The sequence below is a fragment of the Piliocolobus tephrosceles genome, chromosome 6, assembly GCF_002776525.5.
Source record: "Piliocolobus tephrosceles isolate RC106 chromosome 6, ASM277652v3, whole genome shotgun sequence".
In the NCBI taxonomy this organism is placed as follows: Eukaryota; Metazoa; Chordata; class Mammalia; order Primates; family Cercopithecidae; genus Piliocolobus; species Piliocolobus tephrosceles.
The window spans coordinates 41566040-41591533 of record NC_045439.1 but is presented as its reverse complement, the minus strand read 5'-3'; the positions used below and the strand labels follow the sequence as shown (position 1 = coordinate 41591533).

Here is a 25494-nt window from a genome sequence, read left to right as displayed (position 1 = left end):
GCTGAAATTTAGTGACCGTTGCCACTCTTAAAAACCTTGTTTTGGCCAGGCGCGGTGGCTCCAGCCTGTAATCCCAGCACTTTTGGGAAGCCGAGACGAGCGGATCCCGAGATCAGGAGATTGAGACCATCCTGGTTAACACGGTGAAACCCCGTCTCTACTAAAAAATACAAAAAACTAGCCGGGCGAGGTGGCGGGCGCCTGTAGTCCCAGCTACTCGGGAGGCTGAGGCAGGAGAATGGTGTAAACCCGGGAGGCGGAGCTTGCAGTGAGCTGAGATCCGGCCACTGCACTCCAGTCTGGGCCACAGAGCAAGATTCCTCAAAAAAAAAAAAAAAAAAAAAAATCCTTGTTTTATCAAACTTTCAACCTAAATTAACAGAGAGAGGCTCTCTAAAAGAACATGACACTTATTTGGGAATAGTGTATTGCAGTGGGAATCTTTGTGCCACAGTAAACATGTGCATATTCAAGGAGGTAAAGGAAGACAAAGGTTTTTCAAGGAATAAAGAGGATTATATAATTCTTTTAACATGATTATTATTGGCTACAAGGATCAGTAACAAGTGTGACCAGTCTGAGATTGGACAGGCAATTAATTGCTGGACAGATGTCCTCGTGGAAATATTTTTTGTGTAAGGTTGTGATGACCTTTGTGCAGGGTTGTGGTTTTTGCAGAGCCATTTGGGATAGGTTTTGTTAATCAGGCATTGATGCATGAGAACCCTCTCTTCATAGCTGTCCCCGGCTTTATTTGTCAGGATTTTAAAACACAAATGACTCCATTTTGATTCTGACAGTGTTCACAAACATTAGGTTTGCATCAGAATCCACTGGAGGACTTGTGAAAAGAAGTCCGGTGGACCCCGCCCGCTAAGTGAATCTATAGGTCTCTACTGAGAATACCTGAGAATTTACATTTCAAACAAGTTTAGCTTAGTTTCTGAAGAACCTGTTTCTTGAGTAAGAGGAATGGTTTCTGTGATTCATAGCAGCATTATTCCTCACAGCCAAAAAATGGAAACAGCCAAAATGTCCACCAACTGATAAAGTGGTAAACGAAATGTGATATATATCTACACAATGGAATATTATTTGGTGAAATAATGTGAATAAAAAGAAATGGAGTACTGGTACATGCTACAGCATAGATGAGCTTTGAAAACATGTTTGTGAAGAAGCCAGCCACAAAGGACTACAGCTTTTGTGATTCCATTTATATACAATTCCAAACAGGTAAATTTATAGAGATAGAAAGTAAACTAATGGGCCAGGCACGGTGGCTCATGCCTGTAATCCCAGTACTTTGGGAGGCAAAGGCGCACGGATCACTTGAGGTCAGGGGTTCAAGACCAACCTGGCCAATGTGGCGAAACCCTGTCTCTACTAAAAATACAAAAAATTGCGGGCATGGTCCTGGGTGCCTGTAATCCCAGCTACTTAGGAGGCTGAGGCAGGAGAATCATTTGAACCTGGGAGTCAGAGGTTGAAATGAGCCGAGATCACACCACTGCACTCCAGCCTGGGCAAGAGAGAGACTCTATCTCAAAAACAAAGAAAGTAAATTAGTGGTTAGCAGTGGGGAGGATGATAAATTGGATTTGATGCCTAAGAGGTGTGGGGTTACTTTTCGGGGAAGTAAAATGTTCTATAATTGATTGTGATGGATGCACAAATCTATCAATATGTAGAAGTCATTGATTTGTGCAGTTTAAATGAGTGAGTTGAATGGTATATGAATTATATCTCAATAAAGCTGTTAAAAAATACACCAGTTCTTAGTTCTCCATGGGACCTGTTAAGAAAAAAAAAGAGAAATATACTAGAATATTACCAGTTCTTAAAAGACAATTATTCATTGTTATGAATAGCTGACCTGTAATACACAGATAGTCATCAGAATTCATAACTTGACTTTTCAGATATGAGTCAGTTACTAACTGCATTGGAAAATCACTTGTTCATTCTGAAGAAATGATTAGGAACTCCAAAGAAAAGGACACTATTTTGGGAAAATTTTAAGCATTTTCCACCTTGCGGTATGACATATTTCTATGTTTTTGTCAGGTGTCTTAGCTTAGAAATAAACCTCCATTTTTATTGCGTAGTACTTGGCTGCTTTCCCGCAAGAAAGCTGAAGATGGGACTTCTGATTAAGAAGTTCCTGGCTGGGAGCTTTCCTGCCTAGGCATCTAAGTGCCAGAATGCTAAGGGGAAGGTGGGTTCATGCATTAGCCTTTGAATATTATTAAGTCATATGGATTTTAATAGGCTTGTATTGGGATAAAGGAAGTGAATTTTCTTCCCACTTGATTTTGTGTCATTCAGAATTCATTAACTCACTTAGATGAAACAGTACAGTTGGTCCTCCATATCCGTGGGTTCTCCATCTGTGGATTCAGCCAACCACAGATCAAAAATATTTGGAAAAAAAATTGTGTCTGTACTGAATAAGTGCAGACTTATTTTCTCGTTGTTATGTTAACCTAAAAGGAAGAAGCTGAGGCAAAGTTAATGTAAGTAGAGAGTTTATTTGGGCCAAGCTTGAAGATTGCAACCCAAGAGCATAGATTCAAGTTGCCCTGATTATATACTGTTAATTAGCAACAGTTACAAGTAGGTTTTTAAAGGACAAGAATAGCCAGGGCCAGGCCCTGTGGCTCATGCCTGTAATCCCAGCACTTTGGGAGGCGGAGAACAGTGGATCACGAGGTCAGGAGATTGAGACCATCCTGGCTAACATGGTGAAACCCCGTCTCTACAAAAAATACAAAAAAAATTCACCGGGCATGGTGGCATGCGCCTGTAGTCCCAGCTACTCTGGAGGCTGAGGCAGGAGAATCACTTGAACCCGAGAGGAGGAGGTTGCATCTCTGCACTCCAGCCTGGCAGAGCGAGACTCTGTCTCAAAAAAAAAGAAAAAAAGAATAGTTACCCAAAAAAGCTGACTGAAAGAAAAATAAATAAAGGAAAAGAAGAGGCTATTCCTAAATTGTTTACCAAGACTTTACATTAAAATTACATAAGGTATACATTATTCTTTGTATCACAAATTCCAGGAACATGAAGATAATGGATGAGGCAGCTAGGGAGGAATGAAATGCCTTTAAACAACTGCCCTCGGACATGGGTGTTGGGAGCATAAATGAAGTCCTATACTCGGTCTCTCTGGGCCTGATAAATTTTGCATACCTCACATAACTCAGACTGCTCTGAGCTATTCTTTTCTCAATTGCAGTTATATTGTACTAGGAGGTATTATAAGTAATCTAGAGATGATTTAAAATACAGGTGTGTTCCATATAACAATCAACAGACTACATATACCACAGTGGTCTGGAAAGATGATAGTACTGTATTTTCACTCTACCTTTTTTATGTTTAGATACTTTTAGATAGACGGATGCTTACTATTATGTTACATTTGCCTACAGTATTCAGTGCAGTAATATGCTGTACAGGTCTGTGGCCCAGGAGCAATAGGCCACACTATACAGCCTACGTGTGTGGTAGGCTGTACCACCCAGGTTGGTGTGAGTATACTCTGATGTTCACACCATGATGAAATCACCTAAGAAGGTGTCTCTCAGAATGTATCCCTGTAGTTAAGCTACTCGTGATTATATGGGAGGGTTATATAGGTTTTGTGCAAATACTCCAGCATTTTACATCAAGGACTTGAGCATCCACAGATTTTGGTATCCTGGGAGATCCTGGAACCAATCCCCCATGGATATTGAGGGATGATGGTATATCACAGGCAAATCTTTATTTAATGATCTTAGCAATTTCTTGTATATTTTTCTATCCCATTCAGCTTATAGGCATGACTGAGAAATGCAGTCTGTGTTTCATTTAGGCTGGTGCTTTATTTTAGCTGCATGAGTGTCGGGAATGGGAAAAGAATGATGATGATTCTGGGACAACTTTCTTATTCCTTCCAAGTCAGATTCTCATGGTGACGTCAGTCTGTTTTTTGAAGTATTGTAACCTTTTAAACAGATCATCCCTCAAATTCATGTTCAAAAGCAAATATCAAAGCATGTTCTAAAACCAGATGTAAATTAATTTTAGATTGGCTGCCATTTTAGATGATTCATATCACTGCTCCCCTCATCATCACAGATAATTCTTACATGCTTCTCAAAGGGACTAGGAGCTCTACCTCAATGGGTGTTTCAGAAACAAATGACTCATTTTTGAAGTTTCCCAGGGAGATTTTTATGTATCTTGAAATCTCAACAAAAACATGTCTCACTACAAAGATTAGGAATGCCAAGGAAGGTGAATCCCAATCCTGTTAACCAGACCCTCCCTCATTACTATACCTTGTATACAGGAGCTCTCCCATGAGACCACATTGTGACCACAACCGTTGCCTGAAGCACTCAGCAAGTCAGTACACCAAGGGGTTGGCTGGGCGTGGTGGCTCATGCCTGTAATCCCAGCACTTTGGGAGGCCGAGGTGGGTGGATCACCTGAGGTCAGGAGTTCGAGAGCAGCCTGGCCAACATGGTGAAAGCCTGCCTCTACTAAAAATACAAAAATTAGCTGGGCAGGATGGTGGGCACCTGTTATCCTAGCTACTTGGGAAGCTGAGGCAGGACAATCTCTTGAAACCGAGAGGCGGAGAGCCAAGATCGCGCCACTGTACTCCAGCCTGGGTGACAGAGACTCTGTCTCAAAAAAAAAAAAAAAAAAAAAAAAAGATGGGGGTTGCAGCAGAGAAGGAGGTTTAGTCATAGGGTCACCTCATGAGGAGATGGGAAGAATCCTCAAACTCTCCTTTGAGTGATTTGGAGTGGGCTGAAGTGTGGAGTGTGGAGCTTGTTGATTGGTTGAGAAACGTAGGGTGAAGTCATTGACAGGGAGATAAGGAAGCTGTACTCACAGGCAGATTCTGTTCCTCTGTGGGGGTTTTCAAACTGAAGTCTGACAAACATCTTAGATGATCCTTAAACAAAAGTCTTATGATTCTAATGTCAGAGATCCTGGCTCTATAGGAACGATGGGATACAAATGGTCAGACTTTTAGCAACCAGGAAGTGGGCTGAAGTGCAGCCTGATTCATGCTTAATTGTAACTGTATTTCTGTCCAGAACCCAGCCTGCAATTTTTGTCAGCCATGTGGGTTGGTTTTAGCATTGTGGTGTGGTCTTCAGAAGAGAAAGATCTGATTTCTTCTGTGACCTGACTTTCTGAGATCCTTCATTTTATGGGACTGTGGAGTCCTGTGCATGACGTAGGACCAGAATTTGCTATTTGTTTTGGTGTTTCAACAATTGATGTTATAAATCTCCCAGATGATTTTAATATTTTAACTGTTCAGTTTTACAATAAGAAGCATGACTGTTGGCAGAAACTCATTATGAATTTGAGAGTGGCGAGTTAATGAACATCCAAACAACTTCGTAGAGCAGGAAGAATACATATTTGAAGTGGAGGGGAGAAAAAAATCATTTTCCCTCTACCCTTCTAATTTCTGGGCTGGAACCTCTATAACAACAACAAGGTAACAAAAGAAAAACAAGCAGAAGTTTGTTAACATGTATACTTCATGTATACATAGGAGATACCCAGGGGAAAATGAGTAATTCTGAAAGAGGTGATCTGGAACTCCAGCTTATATAGCATTTTCAACTAAAAACAGAGAAGTTTGTGGGGGAAGCCAGTTATGGGGAGGTGAACAGGACAAGTATGGTAAGTAAGAGTAAGGTTTATTATGCAGATTTCAGTAGGTGCCTTCTCCATTGATAATAGTTTCCTCTGATTTAGTCATCCTTCTCTTTTGGTACAGAGAGGGAAACACTCTCACAAATGGAGATTTCCTTTGTAGATGTCAATTTCCCTCACAGACTGGTATACTCTGTTTTCAGAGCTTCTCCTGTAGCTGCAGTTTCTCAAAATAATCCTTATGCCGTTGAGGCATATTTTGGGGTGGCATATGGTCTCTTACACAAGCAAGAGACATCTGTCTTCATCTGCTCCCAGAGTAACTAGTGCCAGGGAACCAAACACCAAAACTGCCATTAGTTTGGATATTGTGGATTCAGTTTCTGGAAAAGTCCGTTGTGATGCCAACATGGTACAGGGGATTCCCTCTCGCCTTGTCCTAAGCCTGTCATCCTGCAGAACCCCTGTCTTAACAGTACTATGAAGTTCCAAACCGTAACAACCAACCCTCGCCAATAGGCATTTGTGGCAACAGGAAGAAAAAGCTGATGGAAGTCTCATCGGTATTTGTTTTCTCTCTCCTATCTCCTACATCCTTTCCAGGCAAAAGTAGAAGAAAAGATCCAAGAGGTCTTCAGTTCTTACAAGTTCAACCACCTTGTACCAAGGTAAGCTGTGGTTAGGAGTTTGAGGGGATCTGGGAAAGCACCATCCCGCGGAAGCCTTTCTTCTTTCCTCCTTAAGCGAATCTAACCATGGGGAGCATCTGCTGCACCAATGGTGTTTCTTGTCCTTGTGGCTACCTGGATATGTTATGACCCCCTCTCCTCCCTCTGGTAGAATACTGTTTTGAGCGATTCTCCACTCGAGCTGAGTTGCCAGGTGTTACATGGGGTCTGGATTCTGAGGTCTGAAGATGGAGAGAGGAATTCCAGATTTTTGTCTAGTGGTGGCCTGCTGCTCTGGTCTTCAGATGAGAACTCTCAGGTTTTTCTTTTTCTTTCTTTTTCTTTTTTTTTGAGACAGAGTTTCACTCTTATTGCCCAGGCTGGGGTGCAGTGGCATGATCTCGGCTCCCTGGAACCTCCGCCTCCTAGGTTCAAGTGATTCTCCTGCCTCAGCTTCTCAAGAAGCTGGGATTACAAGCGCCCACCACCGCACTTGGCTAATTTTTGTATTTTTAGTAGAGACAGGGTTTCACCGTGTTGGCCAGTCTGGTCTTAAACTCCTGACTTCAGGTGATATACCCGCCTCAGCCTCCCAAAGTGCTGGGATTACAGGCATGAGCCACCATGCCTGGCCCAGATTTTTCTTTTTCATATTGCGCTTTGAAACACATTTAGAGTTCAGGGAGATGGCAAGGGATGGATTTCTTTGATGTAGATTATTATTTGACTGGAAAAACATGGGAAGTTTGAGTTTCTCCATGTCTGCTCCCTGTTAGTAATTGTGTAACATATCCCAAGGATGAAATTTCAAACAAGACATAGAATGTCTTTTGTTTTCCTTGGAGCTTAGCAAGTTGAAGTCTTCTGAATCCTGTGAGGTCAGGTATTTTGAAAAGGGAATTATAGGAAGAAATTTATTATTTAATTTGAACCTTTATTTTCTCTTCCAGTGTTTTGTAATATGTCACACTAGAATTTCATAAGGTTATTTCATTCTTGTATTAGTACTTCTCATGCAGTCACAGATTCTTTCTTTAAAACCATTATTTGTTACATTTCCAGCCATCAGAATTGATCAGTAGCCTAAAACTGTGTAGTCACCATTTTATCTTAATGATGGAACTTACTTCCTTTCTTCCTTCCTTCCTTCCTCTTTCTTTCTTTCTTTCTTTTTCTTTCTTTCCTTCCTTCCTTCCTTCCTTCCTTCCTTCTTTCTTTTTTTTTCTTTCTCTCTCTCTCTCTCTCTCTCTCTTCCTTTCTCCCTCTCTCTTTCTCTCTTTCTTTCTCATTTTCTTTCCTTTCTGTCTGTCTTGTCCTGTCCTGTCCTGTGCTGTCCTGCCCTGCCTTGCCCTGTCTTGCTCTGTTGCCCAGGCTGGAGTGCAGTGCCCTGATCATAGCCCACAACAGCCTTGAACTCCTGCAAATCCTTTCAGTGCAGCCTCCCCAGTAGTTGGGACTATAGGACTGCATCACCATGCCTAGCTTATTTTTGTTTTTATTTTTTGTAGAGATGGGAGTCTCACTGTGTTGCTCAGGCTTGTCTTGAACTCCTGGCCTCAAGCAGTCCTCCCAAAGTACTGAGATTACAGCTGTGAGCCACAGCAACTGGCCAAGAGAACACTTTTCCTTGACATCTCTGAACAAAGTGTGGTTAGGCCACTGGCTGATTCACACTGGTTGGCAAGTCAGTCGCAGGTCTGAAGTTCAGCCTCTCCTCCTTCCTCATGTCTCTTGGCTTCTTGAGATCTCCTGACAGACGCAATCCTAGCAAGTCAGTGTCTAGGTACTTCTGCTTACTAGAACGTTATAAATGGGTCCAAATTTGTTACCTTTGTGTCTTTTTTTTTTTTTTTTTTGGCCACCGTTTCCTTAAGAAACTTTTTCTGATTAGCCATGGCAGAAAACAGTTGGAAAAGGCAAGTGTTCCTAGGGAAAGGCAGGTGGGAGGGTTAACTTCATCTTCGTTCCCTGGGTAAGGAAAGGAGGAAAAATAATCAGCTTAGTAGTATAGTCTTTCCCTTAACTGCTAAACCAAATCTCTGCATTAACCCAATGCTCTGACCTCAATAAAATGAATTATTCCTCTTGTCATGAGACACAGCTAGAGATTAGCAAATGACACTGTTTACTTAAACAGCTTGGGAGAACGAGCTCTCTTAAATATAACGGTATCCTTGGTAGTTCGCTGCCCCTAGGCACAAGCTGGTTCAAGCTTAGCTTCCCCAGAGGGGACAAGACTTCATCATGGTGAGGGTGTGGGTGATTGCTTTCAGAGGGCTTTGTTGTTGTAGTTGAAGCGATGACTCACCCGATTGGACTGAGTTACTGTCTACTGCCTGGGCTCTGGGAACCTGTTTCCCACGCGAACCTTTGATGATTTGACATTCCCTTTTCACTTACCATCAGGATAAAGCCCTTAGTCTCTTTCATTCGTTTTTGAAAATTTGTTTTTCCTTAGCTCATGAGCTGAAGAAAGACTTTTATTCACACTGAGATACGAGAGGAAATGGGAGGTTATAGTCTAGGAGAAAGCAGTTGTTTTTTGGGAGTGATGGTAGATGATATTAAAGGAGTGAAATCCCCTGATTGGTAGATAGTAGGTCAGGTATGGGTGGGGAAAAAAAATGTGTTCCTCCTGGGCTTGGATCCTTGTGGAAATAGAATATATCAGGGCTCTGGGTTAGTTTCAGGAATTTCACAATTACCCATTTTATCATTGTTGCCTATGAAATTGAGTGTTTTAAAGGATGCTAATTCATATTGGAGATACTATACATTTTGACTGAATGGCTGAGTATTAAAATCAACATATCAATATAAGGCTGAAGCCAAACATCACCATCATAGAATGAGCGAGGATATAAGAATAAATTAGAAAATTTATCAGAATTTTAAATCATTATCACAGTCTCAATATTTAACATCTTAATAGTCAGAATTTTAAAGTCTGACACTTTAATGCAGGAAGTAACCTTCACTGTTAGCTAAAGTGCATGGTCAGCTGTTAGCAGTAAATCTAGATGGCAGGGCTTGTTTGTGTGTCTGAGGTCATGATGCTGATCAAGTGGGACAGACTCACACACACGCCCAGGACCACAGACCACGCACAGGTCCAGGGATGCCTCTGATGATGCTGAAGTCGGCATTTGCCTTTTCAGCGTTCCAGGGCCAAAGTTGAATAGCAGACTGGGCTGAAAGTCAAGACTGTAGCTGAATGTCAGTACATTCTACAATTAATCCCCTTCCCAGAAATTATTTTCTTCTCTAAAGTTGTGACTGTCTACCTGGAGTGAGGTAGTCAGTCCCAACGAACTTTTTGACCATGCTTTTCATGGTTTTGTTTATTCATGTCCTCCTTTCCCATGAAAATTCATTTTTTCTTCCCTGTGGGTATTGTCATGGTTTCACACCCTTTTGAATGTACCCTTTTGCATGTATCACCTTGGCTTTAATAAGAAACCTGAAATGCATAAACTACGCAGATACCTCTCTCACATGTAATTTTAAATTTGTTTTCTCCTGGGCACAGGAGCCTGGTGCTCCTCAGAAGTGAGAAATATTGATAATGTCCCTGTGCTAATAGAGCCCTGGAGGTTAAGTGCTGACAATGGCTCTGAAGCCAGAATACTCTGAGTTAAAGTTCTCAAGGCAGATCTCTCACAGGCACCTGCTTAGCTCCCGGGTTTTCTGCCATTCCTGTATGTGATAGAATTTTAGAATTTCCCAGATCCTGAGCAGGTAGAGGATGTATTCTCTTCTTACTATTGTTCTTTCCAAGGTCTTACAAATAAATTCACCTTTCCTCAATTACTTTATTACTTACATGCCGGGTGCTTATTTTTTGACTAGAGAGGCCCCTGGCTTTAGTGATTTTAGAAAGTCCCCAGGAACCAACAATGGACTGAATCTCCTGTCCTCTCATCTGTCACAATCAAATAATGCATGTTTCCCAGGATGGCCCAGGTTTGCGGGGAGGAAGTGGCTTTGCTCTCCTTCCATTCTGCTGCCTTTATGCGATCCTTTCAGCATCAGTATCTAGAGAGTCTCCAAAGGACAGGACACTCTGCTGGGCTCAGGGAAGCCAGCATGAGCAAGGCTAGCCCTGGGCCTGCCCCTGCTGGGCTCTTGGTCTAGTGGGGGAGGTGGATATTAAACAAATGAACACAAATACACAGTTACCAATGGGACAGTTTGAGAGAGATAATCACTGGGAGAATCTAATTTGGATTGGGAAGTTAGAGAAGGCTTATTAGAGAAAGTGACATTTAAGCTGAATCTGTAGGTGGAATAGGGGTGGCTAACTTAAAGGATGGGGAGAGTGTTCCAGGCAGAGGGAACAGCATGTGGTAAAGCCAGGAACGGAGCTCAAAGAAGGCAGCATGACCAGAGCTCAGGGGTGGAGATGAGGTTGGAGAGTAGTGTGGGTGGAGGCACATTGCGAAGAGTCTGGAAGCCCGGTGGGCTCACCCCTCGTAAGAAGTACTATTTAAATCATTACCCAGTACACACAGATGTGCAAGTTCCTTTTCAGACAGTGGAAACCTGACTTCCTGTAGCCTTAATAGATTTACTCACTTGCTCTCCTGTCACCCTCTGCACAGTGACACGGGGGCCCTCCTCATCTACTTGAGCTGACGCCCTGCATCCAACCCTGCACCCCCTCAAGTCCTGCATGAAGCCTGTCTTATTCTGCTCCATGTAATTGAATGGTTTTGGGGCTGAATTGTTCAGGTAAAAATAGGAAGAGCTCTATCTTTTCTTAACTTCCTACACAGAAAAGATTTTTGGATAGAGGTGAGTTGAGAATGAAGGACCAGAGAGGGTATTAGCTTGAGCTGCCATAACACAGTATCACAGATGGGGAACAGTAAACCAGAGAGATTTATTTTCTCACAGTTCTGGAGGCCAGAAGTGTAAGACCAAGGTGTCAGCAGGCTTGGTTTCTCCTGAGGCTGCTGACTGGCTTCACCGACATGTTACACTTCTTAATTTCACTGGCCCTTCGCTAACTGCCTTATAATCCTTTTATTCGTCTCATGTAGATTCCCTAACATACCCACTGCTGTGGCCATTCCACAGCTCTCCCACCATCTTGACTCCTAGTTCCTGAGAAAATCGAGGTTGACCCATCTGAATTTCCTGTTTCCTCCTTCCCACATCAGAGTCCTGTATTTCGTTAGCTTCGAACCCATCATTTCTTGCTCCAAGAATGCAGAATCCTTCCTTCTTCCAGGCTCACCTCTCCTACTATACTCTCATCCCAGCCCTTCGCCGTCCTCTTTACGGACCTTCCCGGATGGATTTCCTCTGGGCTTTTGCATTTTTAGTGTGGAATTTCTCTGCTTACTGCCTTGTACTTTTGATCCAGCTGAACTAAACTAGCTTAAATGTGTCATGATGTTTTCTTCATTTTGCCTGTTTAACTCATGTCTTTCCAGCCTTAGCCTCAATGCTGTTCCCTTTGGAAAGAGTTTTCTGACTCTCCATCTCTTCTCGTAGCTGATCACAGCGTTTATTGGACAGGGCTCTGCTCGTCATTTTCACATCTGTGTCCACCTCTGGACTGTCGCTCTAGGGGACAGAGCAGCCTCTACCCCAGTGCTGGACACCCTGCCCACACAGATGAGTGCTCCCTGCGTCCTAAGTGGACTTTCCTGAAAGAGAAACTGAGTCTAGCCTTCTCTTGTTTACAATTTGCCTTCACCTCTGCTCCGAATGCTCTTGGAGGTCTCCAGCCCTTCTATGGTTTGTTGTCTTTTCCCTCAGTCTGGCTGCAGCGTCTGCCACTGTTAAACACCTTCCTGAAATTCTGTCCTCCCTGATGGCCTGTGACATGACACTTCCTTTGCTCTTCCCCAGCATATGTAAACTCTGCTGTTTCTCTCCTTCACTGGCTCTTCATTCTCCTCTAAACCCTTAGAGATGGGTCTTCCCACAGTTTTGTTTTCAAACTTTTATCTCTGCCCTCTCATCTTCTATGGCTTCACCTGTCACTTCCATGCAGATCAATGCTTCCCAGTGTGTGTGTGTAACCTGGATCCCTCTCCTGAGCCCCACGTGTGTGTCCAGCAGCCTGATTGACATCCTCACCTGAATGCACTTCCAGCATCCTAAAACCCACACATCCGAAAGTCAGCTGACCATGGGTCACACGCTAGTTTGGGCCCTAAGTAGCCCCAACTGTGTCAGCTCCTCAGCGCTTCTAACCCTGTCTCCCCACCCCATCTGTCTGCCCACTGCAGTGTTTTCAGTTACTTCAGTTTTTAAACACATACTCAGTACCTACTGTTTTTCTAAAGCGCGGTTCTGACCACTTCTTTTCTCATCTCAAATACCTTCAGGACTTCTCTTTGCCTAGTAAATTGAGTAGAAATGCCTCAGTGAGCATCCCAGCTTCTTGTTTTAAAAAAAAGAAGGGTCCCAGCTGCTTTTCTCCCATTCCTCTTTCATCCCTGTATTGAGACCAGAGTCTCCCACCTGTCACTCCTCTTGCGTGCTTTATACCTGTGCTGCATAATAGTCATTTAGCTACCTGCAGCTATTTAAAGTTGAATTAAAATGTTCTCCTTCTGCCAGGGCCGCTCATCGCACATTCCTCCTTTTTCACACAAACTTTCCTGATCATTCCTTTCTTCATGAGATGTCCCCTCTCTTTTGAGCCTCAGTAGTATTTTATGTTTTTCCCTTACAAAACCTACCCATTCTTTCCTTGTAGCCATTGATATACTTAACTCGTTTCTGAATTGAAAGTTTTTGAGGTAAAGACTACATGAAGGTTCGGGTGCGGTGGCTCACTCCTGTAATCCCAGCACTTTGGGAGACCGAGGCGGGTGGATCACCTGAGGTCAGGAATTCAAGACCAGCCTGGCCAACATGGCAAAACCCTGTCTCTACTAAAAATACAAAAATTAGCTGGGCATGGTGGCATATGCCTATAGTCCCAGCTACTCAGGAGGCTGGGGCAGGAGAAACGCTTGAACCTGGGAGGTGGAGGTTGCAGTGAGCTGAAATCACACCACTGGGCTCCAGCCTGGGTGACAGAGCAAGACTCCGTCTCAGGATTAAAAAAAAAAAAAAGAAAAGAAAAGACTACATGAAGGCTCTTATTCTGAGCCAAGTACAGTGGGAGTTTGATAAACAATTGTGGAATTGACTACCTAGCAAAGGGAATGGTTCTGTTTCCTTTGTTTCTGTAATCCGCAAGTGCAGGGAACATCTTGACAATCTGTGCTTTTTCCTTCCTTCTCTAGTCACACAGGCTCCTTCTGCCAGACCAAGAAAGAAGTGCAGCCTCCATGCTTTGCCTGGCCTGTGCAGGTGGCCATGGGCAGCGCATTCCATCTTAAAGCCAGTATTGTTGACTTCAGAGCCAAGGACAGCGACTGGCTGCAGAACACTGTCCTCTGGCCAGGGCTGTGGGTCACACGTGGGAGGTGGAATTTCAGGGAGGGAATAATAGATGGATAACTGAGAGGCAGGCAGAGTGCAAACTGTAGACCTTGAAGAAGTCATCCCAGAAGGGGTGACTGAAATGACAGTGGCTGAGGCAGGGAAGTGGCGAGACTCAGATTTAGATTGCTTACAGGATGGGGAGCCACAAAGATATCTGTTCTTAGATGCTGGAGGAAGTTTCTGGGTGGACTGTCAGCCATGCCTGACTGCGTGTGCGCATTGTGGCTTTTCTGTTAGCCCAAAGTCACTGCCTTTAGGAGACCAAAATCTCACTCAAAATGTCAGCTGGCATGATTTTCAGATGCTTTAGAGACATTCAGACAAGAGCTTCTTTTCTCTGGTTTAGTTGCTCTTTGGAACCAGAGAAGTTGCTGGTTATCTAATCAGTGACTGCAGAGGGACGTCCTGAAGCTGAGCGTGTACCTGTGTGTGTGTATGTGCGTACACGTGCGTGTGGTGGAAGCATAAGCTATTAGAATGGGCTTATAAGCTGTTTGTCTTTCCAGGCTTATTTTGCAGAGGGAGAAGCACTTCCATTATCTGAAAAGAGGCCTTCGACAACTGACAGACGCCTATGAGGTAAACACATTACCCAGGAACTCTTGCTGGCAAATTGTCCGCCAAGTCTTCCTCCTTTTCCTATTTAAACATAAAAGACTGTTGGGGCTGACTTGTTGCAGAGTCACTCTTTGTTCTCTGTGGCTCTGGCAGGAGGTAGAGTGCTGTCACAGAGCTGGGACTCCAGCCCTGAAAGGGCAGAACCCAGTTTCTTCCAGAGTGAGTGGAGCACCTTAGATAGGGTGGGGCTTTCTTCTGTTACTAGATGATGAGTGAGCGGTTTGCGTGCTTTATCTAGACCCCCTCGACAGCTGGCTAAAAGCCAGTTACCTGTTCACCCTTAACCCTTTGCCCTATAAGCTGATCTAATTTCTTGCTCATTTATTGAGGAGTATTGTCCAAACCTGTTAAGTCTGTATCATTATGGTTACAAATTTTCCAACTTCACCACTTCTTCTAGTACATTACTTTTCATATCTTCATTAAAGAGACAAAAACCCTTTCTTATAATAAGATCTAATTTCTATACTGACTAGAGAACCAGTATAGAGAGTGGCCCTTGCAATTTAACACTTACTATTTAAGAGTAGATCTTAAATATTTCCCAGAGCAACCTCAGGGCTGGGTGGTGGTGGAGAAGGACAGATGTTGGATGGATTGAGTGGCAGGCAAAGGGTGACTGTGAACAGGAAGGCTCCAGTCTTTCTGCCCTGCTTAACCCAGAGCAGCGTCTCTGTTTTTAATCTGCTTTTTATTTGGGTTCCACATTTGATTATTTGTGGCAATGATTTGCCAACTCAAATGCCTGTGGGGCCCAGGCAGGCAGCATAAATCAGTGAAGTGGGCTACATGGAGACTGAGGCTAACTGGAGGCCCCGTGCCTTTACTCCGTTCCTGCCCATTGCTGCCATCCAGGAATGCAGAACCAGGGTTGCCTGATCATCTTTTTTTTCCCCCCCAAATGAAGCTGGAAATCCACGTTTATGTGTGACTCTCCTGACAAATGTTGCAGCTACTTCCAATTAAACAATACACATCCATGGGCTAGATTTGGCCTGTGGGCTATCAGTTTTCAATCCTTTTTTTTTTTTGAGACGGAGTCTCCCTCTGTCCCCCAGGCTGGAGTGCGGTGGCATGATCTTGGCTCACTGCAACGTCCGCCTCAGTTTCAAACACTTCTCCTGCCTCAGCCTCCTGAGTGACCAGGATTACAGGTGTGCACCATCACACCTAGCTAATTTTTGTATTTTTAGTAGAGATAGGGTTTCACCATGTTGGCCAGGCTGGTCTCGAACTCCTGACTTCAAGTGATCTACCTGCCTCAGCCTCCCGAGGCTCTGAGGTTACAGGCGTGAGCTACTGCGCCCGGCTGCATTCTCTTATTTAAATCTTGTAACTATGTGAGGTAGATCAATCTTTTGTTTTTTGCAGATAATGAAATGGGCATAGCAAAATTAAGTCATTTGCTCAATGGCACATAGCTAGTAAGGTGAAGAGCTGGGATTCAAACTTAGGCTGCATCCCTGGCAGTGTCTTCAGTAGCCCAACAGCCTGCCTTCCAGGTGGCGGGTTAGCCACAGCTTGGGATATCAGCACAGTTTTGAAGAGGGCAGCTTGGGCCAATGGAAAGAACACTAGATTGAGTCTAAAAACCTAGGTTCTTGTCTCAGCTCTGACATTTCCTATTTTTATAATCTGAAAAAGGTTAATCTCTGGACCTCATTTATATATTTTAATTTATAAAACTGGAGCAGTACTACTGTCTATCCCTGCCTAGCCTTGAATGCTCAATCATCATTTGTGGTTTAATTATGATCAAGAGCTGTCTGCATGTCACCTTTGGAAGCCTTTCCTAGCTCCCCAAGCAGAATTAGTCTCTTCCATGCGCTCCCTCAAAACTCTGTTTTTGCCCATTGTAGCATTTCTCCAGGTATATGTACACGTGTTGGTTCCAGAAAGACATGAGGTAACTTATGTATCTGTCCGGTGCTCTCTTCCCCTGCAGGTAACCACAGGCATTCTATATCCCAAGCATCTCAAGAACAGAAACCAGGTCGGGCATGGTGGCTCATGCCTGTAATCTCAGCACTTTGGGAGGCTCAGGCAGGTGAATTGCTTCAGCCCAGGAGTTCAAGACCAGCCTGGGCAACACAGTTGGGACCCTGTCTCTGTAAAAACTTAAAAAATTAGCCAGGCATGGTGGTGTGCTCCCCTAGTCCCAGCTACTTAGGAGGCTGAGGCAGGAGGATTGCTTGAGCCCAGGAGGTTGAGGCTGCAGTGAGCTGAGATCATACCATTGCACTCTAACCTGGGTGACAGAGTGACACCCTGTCTCAAAAAAATAAAGAGTGGAAACCAAATTTTATTATCATGCCCCCAGTGTCTAATACAGTGCTTGGCACAAGTAGATACTATCAAATATTTGTTGAATCAGTGGTTGAATTAAGCTAGAAAATCTCTTCAGAGAGTATATATCTCCTTGGTTCTACACTGAGAAAATAGCAGCCCCTAACCTCCTGGCCTGTAGGAAGTCCTCTGCTCAGCCTTCCTTAGATGCTTGCCAGGGAGGGATCCACTGGGTTCAGGGTCACCTTTTCTTTTTAATCCTGTTGTCTTTTTTTTCTTTTCTTTTCTTCTTCTTCTTTTTTTTTTTTTTTTTGAGACAGAGTCTCGCTCTGTCGCCCAGACTGGAGTGCAGTGGTGCGATCTTGGCTCACTGCGACCTCTGCCTCCTGGGTTCAAGTGATTCTCCTGCCTCAGCCTTCCAAGTAGCTGGGATTACAGGTGCACATCACCATGCCCGGCTAATTTTTGTATTTTTATTAGAGATAGGGTTTCGCCATGTTGGCCAGGCTGGTCTTGAACTCCTGACCTTAAATGATCCACCCACCTTGGCCTCCCAAAGTGCTGGAATTGCAGGCATGAACCACCGCATCTTTTTTTTTTTTTTTTTTAAACAGATGGTCATTTCAGCTCCTGGCTAAGGCCACAAAGCAAAGTGTCCTTTATTCACTGATTGTTGTTTGGGCAAGGGTGCCCTCCTCCCCCTTGCCAGGCTGCTGGGAATGAGACAGATACGGCCTTGGCAGCAGTGTCTTGGAGTGATTGTGAATAAGGGATGTTTTCTCTCCTGTCTCTCCCAGTGTCTGGATGCCAGCCGCCCATGGCTCTGCTATTGGATCCTGCACAGCTTGGAACTGCTAGATGAACCCATCCCCCAGATAGTGGCTACAGAGTGAGTCTGGCTTTGGGAAATCTGGGGTGTTCATTGAAATTGTATTTTGAGTTTGGGGTTTTGTTTTGTTTCTGTTTTATTTGTTTGGAATGGAAAAAAACAGAGTGCCACAAAGAAATCCTTGCCCTTCGCATGACCTCCGGCAACTTCCTGAAACTCCTCCACTTTAGAAACCTAATGTAAGCTGGTGGGTAGGACAAGACTTTGAACTTCCAAGAGAAGGATTCTGGTTTCTTCTGTGGTCTTTTCTTTTGACTCTTGACTCTGGTCTTTGAGAAAAGTCTTAATCATCAACTCTGAGAGACATGATTTTGCCAGAAAGTACAGTATGCATTTGAACAGCTTCTGTGGGGAAGCATGTGCCAGTCCAGTGAACAAAAATGCCTTTGCCTTTCCTACGCACCTCTGTAGAAGTACCTCCCTGCTCCCGGTGCTTGGAGGGACCGTGCAGCTCTTGATGGGACTGGACGTGTTACTGGCATGGTGTACAAATGCCGTGACTCTCAGTTTTCCTACACCTGATTGATGATTAGAGATCCAAGCAACTGAGCTTCTTCCCAGGATCCTTGTACAGATGGCATTCTTGATCTGGCACCTTATTCCCAGACACTCATCACCATTTATATATTAAAGAAGAAAAGACTGATCATGACTCCAGTCCTAGGGATACCTGGAATAAGAAAGGGCAGCCAGAAATTGGATCTAAGATCCGCTGAGAGGCAGCATGAGCTCTAGGCAGCATCTCGAATTTCTCAGCTTCCTCGGGTGCTCCTGAGGGCGAGGCATCTGGGATGAGAGACTTTGAGCCAGGTTCGTTTCTCCACAGCACAAGGAGGCAGCTGTGCTGGGACACACAGAGGCTAGCCGGGGCCCCTCTCTGGTCACAGAGCCCCTGCCTTGGTCACATTGTCAGGTCAGAAGAACAGAACTGGACATTGTCTCATTCATTCTGTCTTAACAATAACCTCTCATTCTTGCCTTCCTGGGCAGGGTGTCTTGTGATGAATGTGGATGGGGAAGATAATAAAGAATTAGGCCAGTAACCCTTGTGGTACGTAGGATGCTTTCTGAGGGAGAGGCAAGTGCATTGTTTTGATCATCGGGATGCCACTGCAAGCCTGGCTGCTTCCAGCACTGGAAGGAGAGTTGGACACAGTTTCTGCAGTAACAGGAATTTAATTGTCAAAGAAAGGCTCGTGTGGTGTTTTTTTTTTTTTTTTTTTTTTTTTTTGAGACAGCGTTTCACTCTGTCACCCAGGCTGGGGTGCAGTGGCACAATCTCAGCTCACTGCAGCCTCCACTTCCCAGGTACAAGTGATTCTCCTGCCTCAGCCTCCTGAGTAGCTGGGATTACAGGCACCCACCACCATGCCCGGCTAATTTTTGTATTTTTAGTAGAGATGGGGTTTCACCATATTGACCAGGCTGGTCTTATACTACTGACCTCAGATGATCCACCCGCCTCGGCCTCCCAAAGTGCTGGGATAACAGGCGTGAGCCACAACATCCAGCCGTGTGTATTTTAGAAACACCAGCTCGGGGGCCTGGGGATAGTTTGGGAAGTTTTCCCTTCACTCCTGCACAATCAGGATATTTGGAAAGTTTTCCCTTCACTCCTACACAGTGGGAAAGTCGGGTGTGAGAGAAGAAAGAAAAAATGGATTTCTGTGAGCCTTGGTCCGAGCACTAGATGGAGGAGGCCGCAGACCCGTGAGAAACTGGAAGAGAGAGTCACAGGGGGTGCCTGAGGTGGAAGCACTCGAGCCAGAATTGACTGAGTTTTTTTCTAGGCTGTGTACTTGGTGTTTTGTAGTGAAGGCTTTTCTGAGGAAGTGTCAGCGCCGCTTTTGGGACATTGTCACATAGGATGAGAGGAGCCCTTAAAGGGCCTTTCATTGGAAGCAATCTAAATTAAAAAATCAACAGTAGAGAATGTTTTAAAAACGTTTTTTAAATGTAAAGCTGGGCGTGGTGGCTCAGGCCTGTAATCCCAAGCACTTTGGGAGGTTGAGGTGGGTGGCTCACTTGAGGTCAGGAGTTTGAGACCAGCCTGGCCAACATGGTGAAACTCCATCTCTACTAAAATACAAAAGTTAACCGGGCATGGTGGTACACGCCTGTACTCCCAGCTGCTTGGGAGGCCAAGGCAGGAGAATCGCTTGAACCCAGGAGGTGGAGGTTGCAGTGAGCCGAGATTGCATCACTGCACTCCAGTCTGGGTGACAGAGTGACACTCCATCTCAAAAAAATAAATAAATGAAATACATAAATTTAAAAAATAAAACGTAAGTCATTTGTGGTGCAGTACATTCAGTGAAATATAACCATTAAAAAATTTGTAAATGTGGCCAGGCATGATCACACCTGTAATCCCAGCACTTTGGGAGGCCAAGGTCAGAGGACCGCTGGAGCTCAGGAATTCAAGACCAGTCTGGGCGATATAGTGAGGCTCCATCTCAAAAATAAAAATAAAAATAGCTGAGTGTGGTGGTGCACACTTCTAGCTGCTAAGGAGGCCGAGGCAGGAGGGTCACTTGAGTTCAGGAGTTTGAGGCTGCAGTGAGCCGTGATGGCACCACTGCATTCCAGCCTGGGCAACAGAGCAAGACCCTGTCTCAATAAATATATGAATGTGTATATTTGTATGTTAAAATGTATGTATTTATATAGAGAGATGGGAAATGAAAATAGTTTAAAAGATTTAATTTACATATATTAAAATATAGATGATTATGTGCATAGATAAAACCAGAAAGATACATGTAGTAGTTACTTCTGGACGATAGGGTTAAAAGTGATTTTATAAACTTTCTGAGCTGGGTGCGGTGTCTCACACCTGTAATCCCAGGGCTTTGGGAGGCCAAGGCGGGTGGATCACCTGAAGTCGAGTTTGAGACCAGCCTGGCCAACATGGGGAAATCCTGTCTCTACTAAAAATACAAAAATTAACCTGGCTTGGTGGTGTATGCCTGTAATCCCAGGTACTCGGGAGACTAAGGCAAGAGAATTGCTTGAATCAGGGAGGTGGAGGTTGCGATGAGCCAAGATCATGTCACGCTACTCCAGCCTGGAGGACAGAGAGAGACTGTCTTAAAAAAAAAAAAAAAAAAAAAGGCCAAACGCAGTGGCTCACGCCTGTAATCCCAGCACTTTGGGAGGCCGAGGCAGGTGGATCACCTGAGGTCAGGAGTTTCAGACCAGCCTGGCCAACATGGAGAAACCCCGTCTCTACTAAAAATACAAAATTAGCTGGTCATGGTGGCACATGCCTGTAATCCCAGCTACTCAGGAGGCTGAGGCAGGAGACTCGCTTGAACCTGGGAGGTGGAGGTTGCAGTGAGCCAAGATCACACCACTGCACTCCAGCCTGGGCAACAAGAGTGAAATTCTGTCTCAAAAAAAAAAAAAGGAAAGAAAGAAAGAAAAACTTTCTGGCTGGATGTAATGGCTCACGGCTGTAATCCCAGGACTTTGAGAGGCTGAGACAGGTGGATCACTTGAGGTCAGGAGTTCAAGACCAGTCTGACCAACATGGTGAAACCCTGTCTCTACTAAAAATACAAAAAACAGCTGGGTGTGTTGGCTGGCACCTGTAATTCCAGCTACTTCGGAGACTGAAGCAGGAGAATTGCTTGAATCTGGGAGGCAGAGGTTGCAGTGAGCCGAAATCACACTACTGCACTCCATTCTGGGTAACAGAAGGAGATTCTTGTCTCAAAAGACAAACAAACAAAACATTTTTTTCTAAGCTTATTTGCATTTTCTGAAATTTCACAATGATCTTTTATTATTTTGTAATTAAAGGAATGGTTTAAAAATAAGCTTGATTTGTCCTTATCAAAAACCACTTGACGGTTAATGAGAGTTTCTGCTTCACAGGTGCCTTAAAAGCTTTACCTGTGTTTCTTCTGAGCATTGACTTAATGAACTTTTAAACATTTCTTAGACTTTCCAATAATGAATTTTGCTTTGTGCCTAGGAGGTAGTTACTTCTAGGTACAGATAACACTTGTTACGAACAAAGCCTACTGGCTCTGACCCATAAGGAAATAGACTATTTTTAGTAAGATACAGAGAAATCTTAAGGACTTCTATATAAATAGAAGATTTTTTTAGACTAGCTGAAATAGAATATTGCCTTTTTATTTATCTTGCATAGGGCAATGAAATGCTTTGAAATGCGTTCAGTTTTCTTTCTTCATACAAATATATTAAGGTGACCTAGAGGCAGAAAGTCTAACTCTGCAGTTTTATTATTTTCCTGCCTTCTTTTCCCCTGTATACAACACACACACGCCCTACACTTACACAAAGGTTTCTCTTTCCTATTTTGTTCACTGCTGTGCTTCTGTTTGTTTAGGGAACAATGTGATAAGCTGGGTTCCCTCTAGTGGACAAAATACTTTTGTCAGCTGCTATGACCGCTGACCAAAGCCAGCAAGGCCAGGTTGTTACAGCTGGTATCAGAGGTTTCAAGAATAATGTATTCATAGCCTGGAATGTTTTCTTTATTTTTGGTAGAGACAGTGCCTTGCTGTGTTGCCTAGGCTGGTCATGACCTCCTGGGCTCAATTGATCCTCCTACCTTAGCCTCCCAAAACACTGGGATTACAGGTGTGAGGCCACCATGTCCAGTCCATAGGTAGGACTTTAGCTTGCCTCTTTTTTTTCTTTTTTTTTTTTTTGAGAAAGAGTCTTGCTCTCTTGCCCAGACTGGAGTGCAGTGTCACGATCTTGGCTCACTGCAGCCTCCGTCTCCTGCATTCAAGCAATTCTTCTGCCTCAGCCTCCCGAGTAGCTGGGACTACAGGCATACAGGTGGGAGCCACCGCACATTTTTCCTAGAGACGGAGTTTTACCATGTTGACCAAGTTGGTCTCAAACTTGGTGATCCTCCTGCCTCACCCTCCCAAAGTGCTGGGATCACAGGCGTGAGCGACCCCGCCCGGCCTTTTTTTTTTTTTTTTTTTTTTTTTTTGGAGACGGTGTTTTGCTCTTGTTCCCAGGCTGGAGTGCAGTGGCATGATCTCAGCTCACTGCAACCTCCACCTCCCGGGTTCAAGTGATTCTCCTGCCTCAGCTTCCCGAGTAGCTAGGATTATAGGGGTGCGCCACCACGCCCAGCTAATTTTTGTATTTGGTAAAGCAGGATTTCAACATGTTGGCCAGGCTGGTCTTGAACTCCAGACCTCAGGTGATCCACCTGCCTCAGCTTCCCAAAATGTTGGGATTACAGATGTGAGCCACTGCACCCGGCCTAGCTTGCCCCTTTTAAGAGGTTATGTGCACACATTTATATGTGTTTACCTAAAATGAATTAATATTTTGGGACTAGACTAAGTACATTTGAAGGCACTGAGGAAGCATCTTCTAATGAGAATCCCATTCTCTGTTACCAAAAGCAGCTTCGGTGAAACAGAGCAAAATAAAAATCACAGGGAGACCATCGCACTGTTAATGTTTTTAGCTTCTGTAAGATGTAAAAATTGCTTTTAACTTAAAAACCATTTTAGGATATTTCAGCTTGTAAGATTTTTCCAAAGATAAATTCAAAGTTTGCGATTTCAGTGTTTTATCCTTTCCGTTTCGAAGGTTATTAGTACCTTGTCCCTGGAGTAGCCCCTTAAATATTTTTCCTTTTAATTTTTAAGTGTAGTTTGTATGTTTCTGCACCTTTCAGTGAGGACACCATATCTAGGCCTTTGTCTCCTGGGCATTTTTCCTGACCAGGTGCTGTTGGCACCTGGTGAGTGCAGGTCAGGGGTGCTGCTAAATATCCTCTACAGGACAGTCCCTGCACCAAAGAATTACTGAGCCCCAAGTGTCAACAGTTGAGAAACTCTACTCTACAATAGCCAACTTTCTTTCTCTTTGAGTCAGAGTCTTGCTGTGTCCCCCAGGCTGGAGTGCACTGGTGGAATCTCAGCTCACTGCAACCTCCGCCTTCCAGGTTCAAGCGATTCTCGTGCTTCAGCCTCCCAAGCAGCTGGGACTACAGCCATGTGCCACCATGCCTGGCTAATTTTTGTATTTTTAGTAGAGATGGAGTTTCACCATGTTGGCCAGGCTGGTCTCAAACTCCTGGCCTTAAGTGATCTGCCCATGTCAGCCTCCCAAAGTGCTGGGATTATAGGCGTGAGCCATTGCGCCCGGCCTGCAGTAGCCAACTTTTGACCTGACCATTCTTCCAGAACAGCAGCCATCCAGAGACTTGCCAGTGCTTGACGAGGAGTCAAATAACATGTCTGACTCTGTGGGCAGCACAGGCCACCTGGAATCAACAAGAGATGCTGCCCGTCTTCACCTGTCCATTGTCATACTCTAGCTAGGGAAGGAGATTTCCTCTTCACTGTATCAAGCTGACGCTGTTTTACAGTTAGTACGAGAACAAGCTTGATGTGATGCCAGCTCATGCATCTTGTATTTACATCTCCTCCTAAGCCGTTCTGCCCATGGATGACTGTTCCAATTTCCAAAGCTGTAATCTTTTTTTCTGTTTTTTTTTTTTTTTTAAACCTTGCCAATTGTGCAGAACATAGCTATAATCTTCATAACTTATCCTAGGCCTTCAGTCTGTCCATGATAGCCTATTCTAGTGCTGAAGTTTTTTATGTAACCTAAATATTTCTTGCTACAGATTAGTCTCAGTTTTTACCTACTAGAATGTTTATATAATTATCCTTTGTATATTTGAGGTATTTTGCTGGGTAGCTTTCTCATTGTGATTGTCTGTAATATTAAGCTTTTAATTTTATTTTAAAAATAGAGATAAGGTCTTGCTGTATTGCCTAAGCTGGTCTTAAACTCTTGGCCTTAAGTAATCCTCCTGCCTCAGCCTCCCAAAGTCACGGGATTACAGGCACGAGCCACCACACCCAGCCAAATACTTGAAAAAAAAATTTAGTCATTTTTACCACTCTAATGTGAATTCCCTATGAGGTGGAAAATGGAGGCTAGAGCCAGATACAGTTCTGACTAATACTGTGTTTATGATGCTTTCATTTTTTTATTTTATTTTTAATTTTAATTTTTTTTGAGATGGAGTCTCACTGTGTCCCCCAGGCTGGAGTGCAGTGGTGCGATCTTGGCTCACTGCAAGCTCCACCTCCCAGGTTCACACCATTCTTCTGCCTCAGCCTCCTGAGTAGCTGGGACTACAGGCGCCCACCACCACACTCAGCTAATTTTTTGTATTTTTAGTAGAGAAGGGGTTTCACCATGTTAGCTAGGATAGTCTTGATCTCCTGACCTCATGATCCGCCCGCCTCGGCCTCCCAAAGTGCTGGAGTTACAGGCGTGAGCCACCGCGCCCGGCCTACGATGCTTTTAACAAACATTTTTATTGTTCTTCACAACCCGTGGACCCTTATCACTGGTCTTTTCCTGCTATGTTCCTAGTCATTTCTCGTCTTGTATTCATGTGCCTTACCCATCCCCCACCCCTGCCATTTCTAAGCATAATTTTTGCTATTTGTACCTGTTTCATTTGTTTTATTCTTATTGGTTTCTGTACATGCCTTTGAATCCTTCATCCAAACTGATGACAATGTTTAGAATCAACGTTGATTGTGATTGATTGATTGATTGATTGATTGAGGCAGGGTCTCACTCTGTTGTCTGGGCTGGAGTTCTGTGGCACAGTCACAGCTCACTGCAACCTGGACCTCCACAAGCTCAAGTGATCCTCCCACCTCAGCCTCCTGAGTAGCTGGGGCTAGAGGTATGTGCCAACATGCCTGGCTAATTTTTATATTTTTTGTAGAGATGGGGTTTTGCCATATTGCTCAGGCTGGCCTTGAACTCCTGAGCTCAAGTGATCCCCCTCGCCTCAGCCAAAGTGCTGGGATTACAGGCATGAGCCACCATGCCTGGCCAGAATCAACTACTTTAGATCAGTCCTCAGCCGTC

General features: G+C 44.1%; 1 protein-coding gene across 2 annotated transcripts in view; it reads left to right on the top strand.

Moving 5' to 3' along the window:
• Positions 1 to 25494, top strand: part of FNTB (farnesyltransferase, CAAX box, beta) — a 76712-nt gene that overhangs the window by 11844 nt on the left and 39374 nt on the right. For both annotated transcript variants that reach the window (XM_023232420.2, XM_023232429.2), the window contains exons 2-4: positions 6277 to 6341; positions 14300 to 14372; positions 17495 to 17586. In XM_023232420.2, the coding sequence (XP_023088188.1) occupies positions 6277 to 6341; positions 14300 to 14372; positions 17495 to 17586 (230 nt within the window). The remainder of the gene's footprint in view (positions 1 to 6276; positions 6342 to 14299; positions 14373 to 17494; positions 17587 to 25494) is intronic.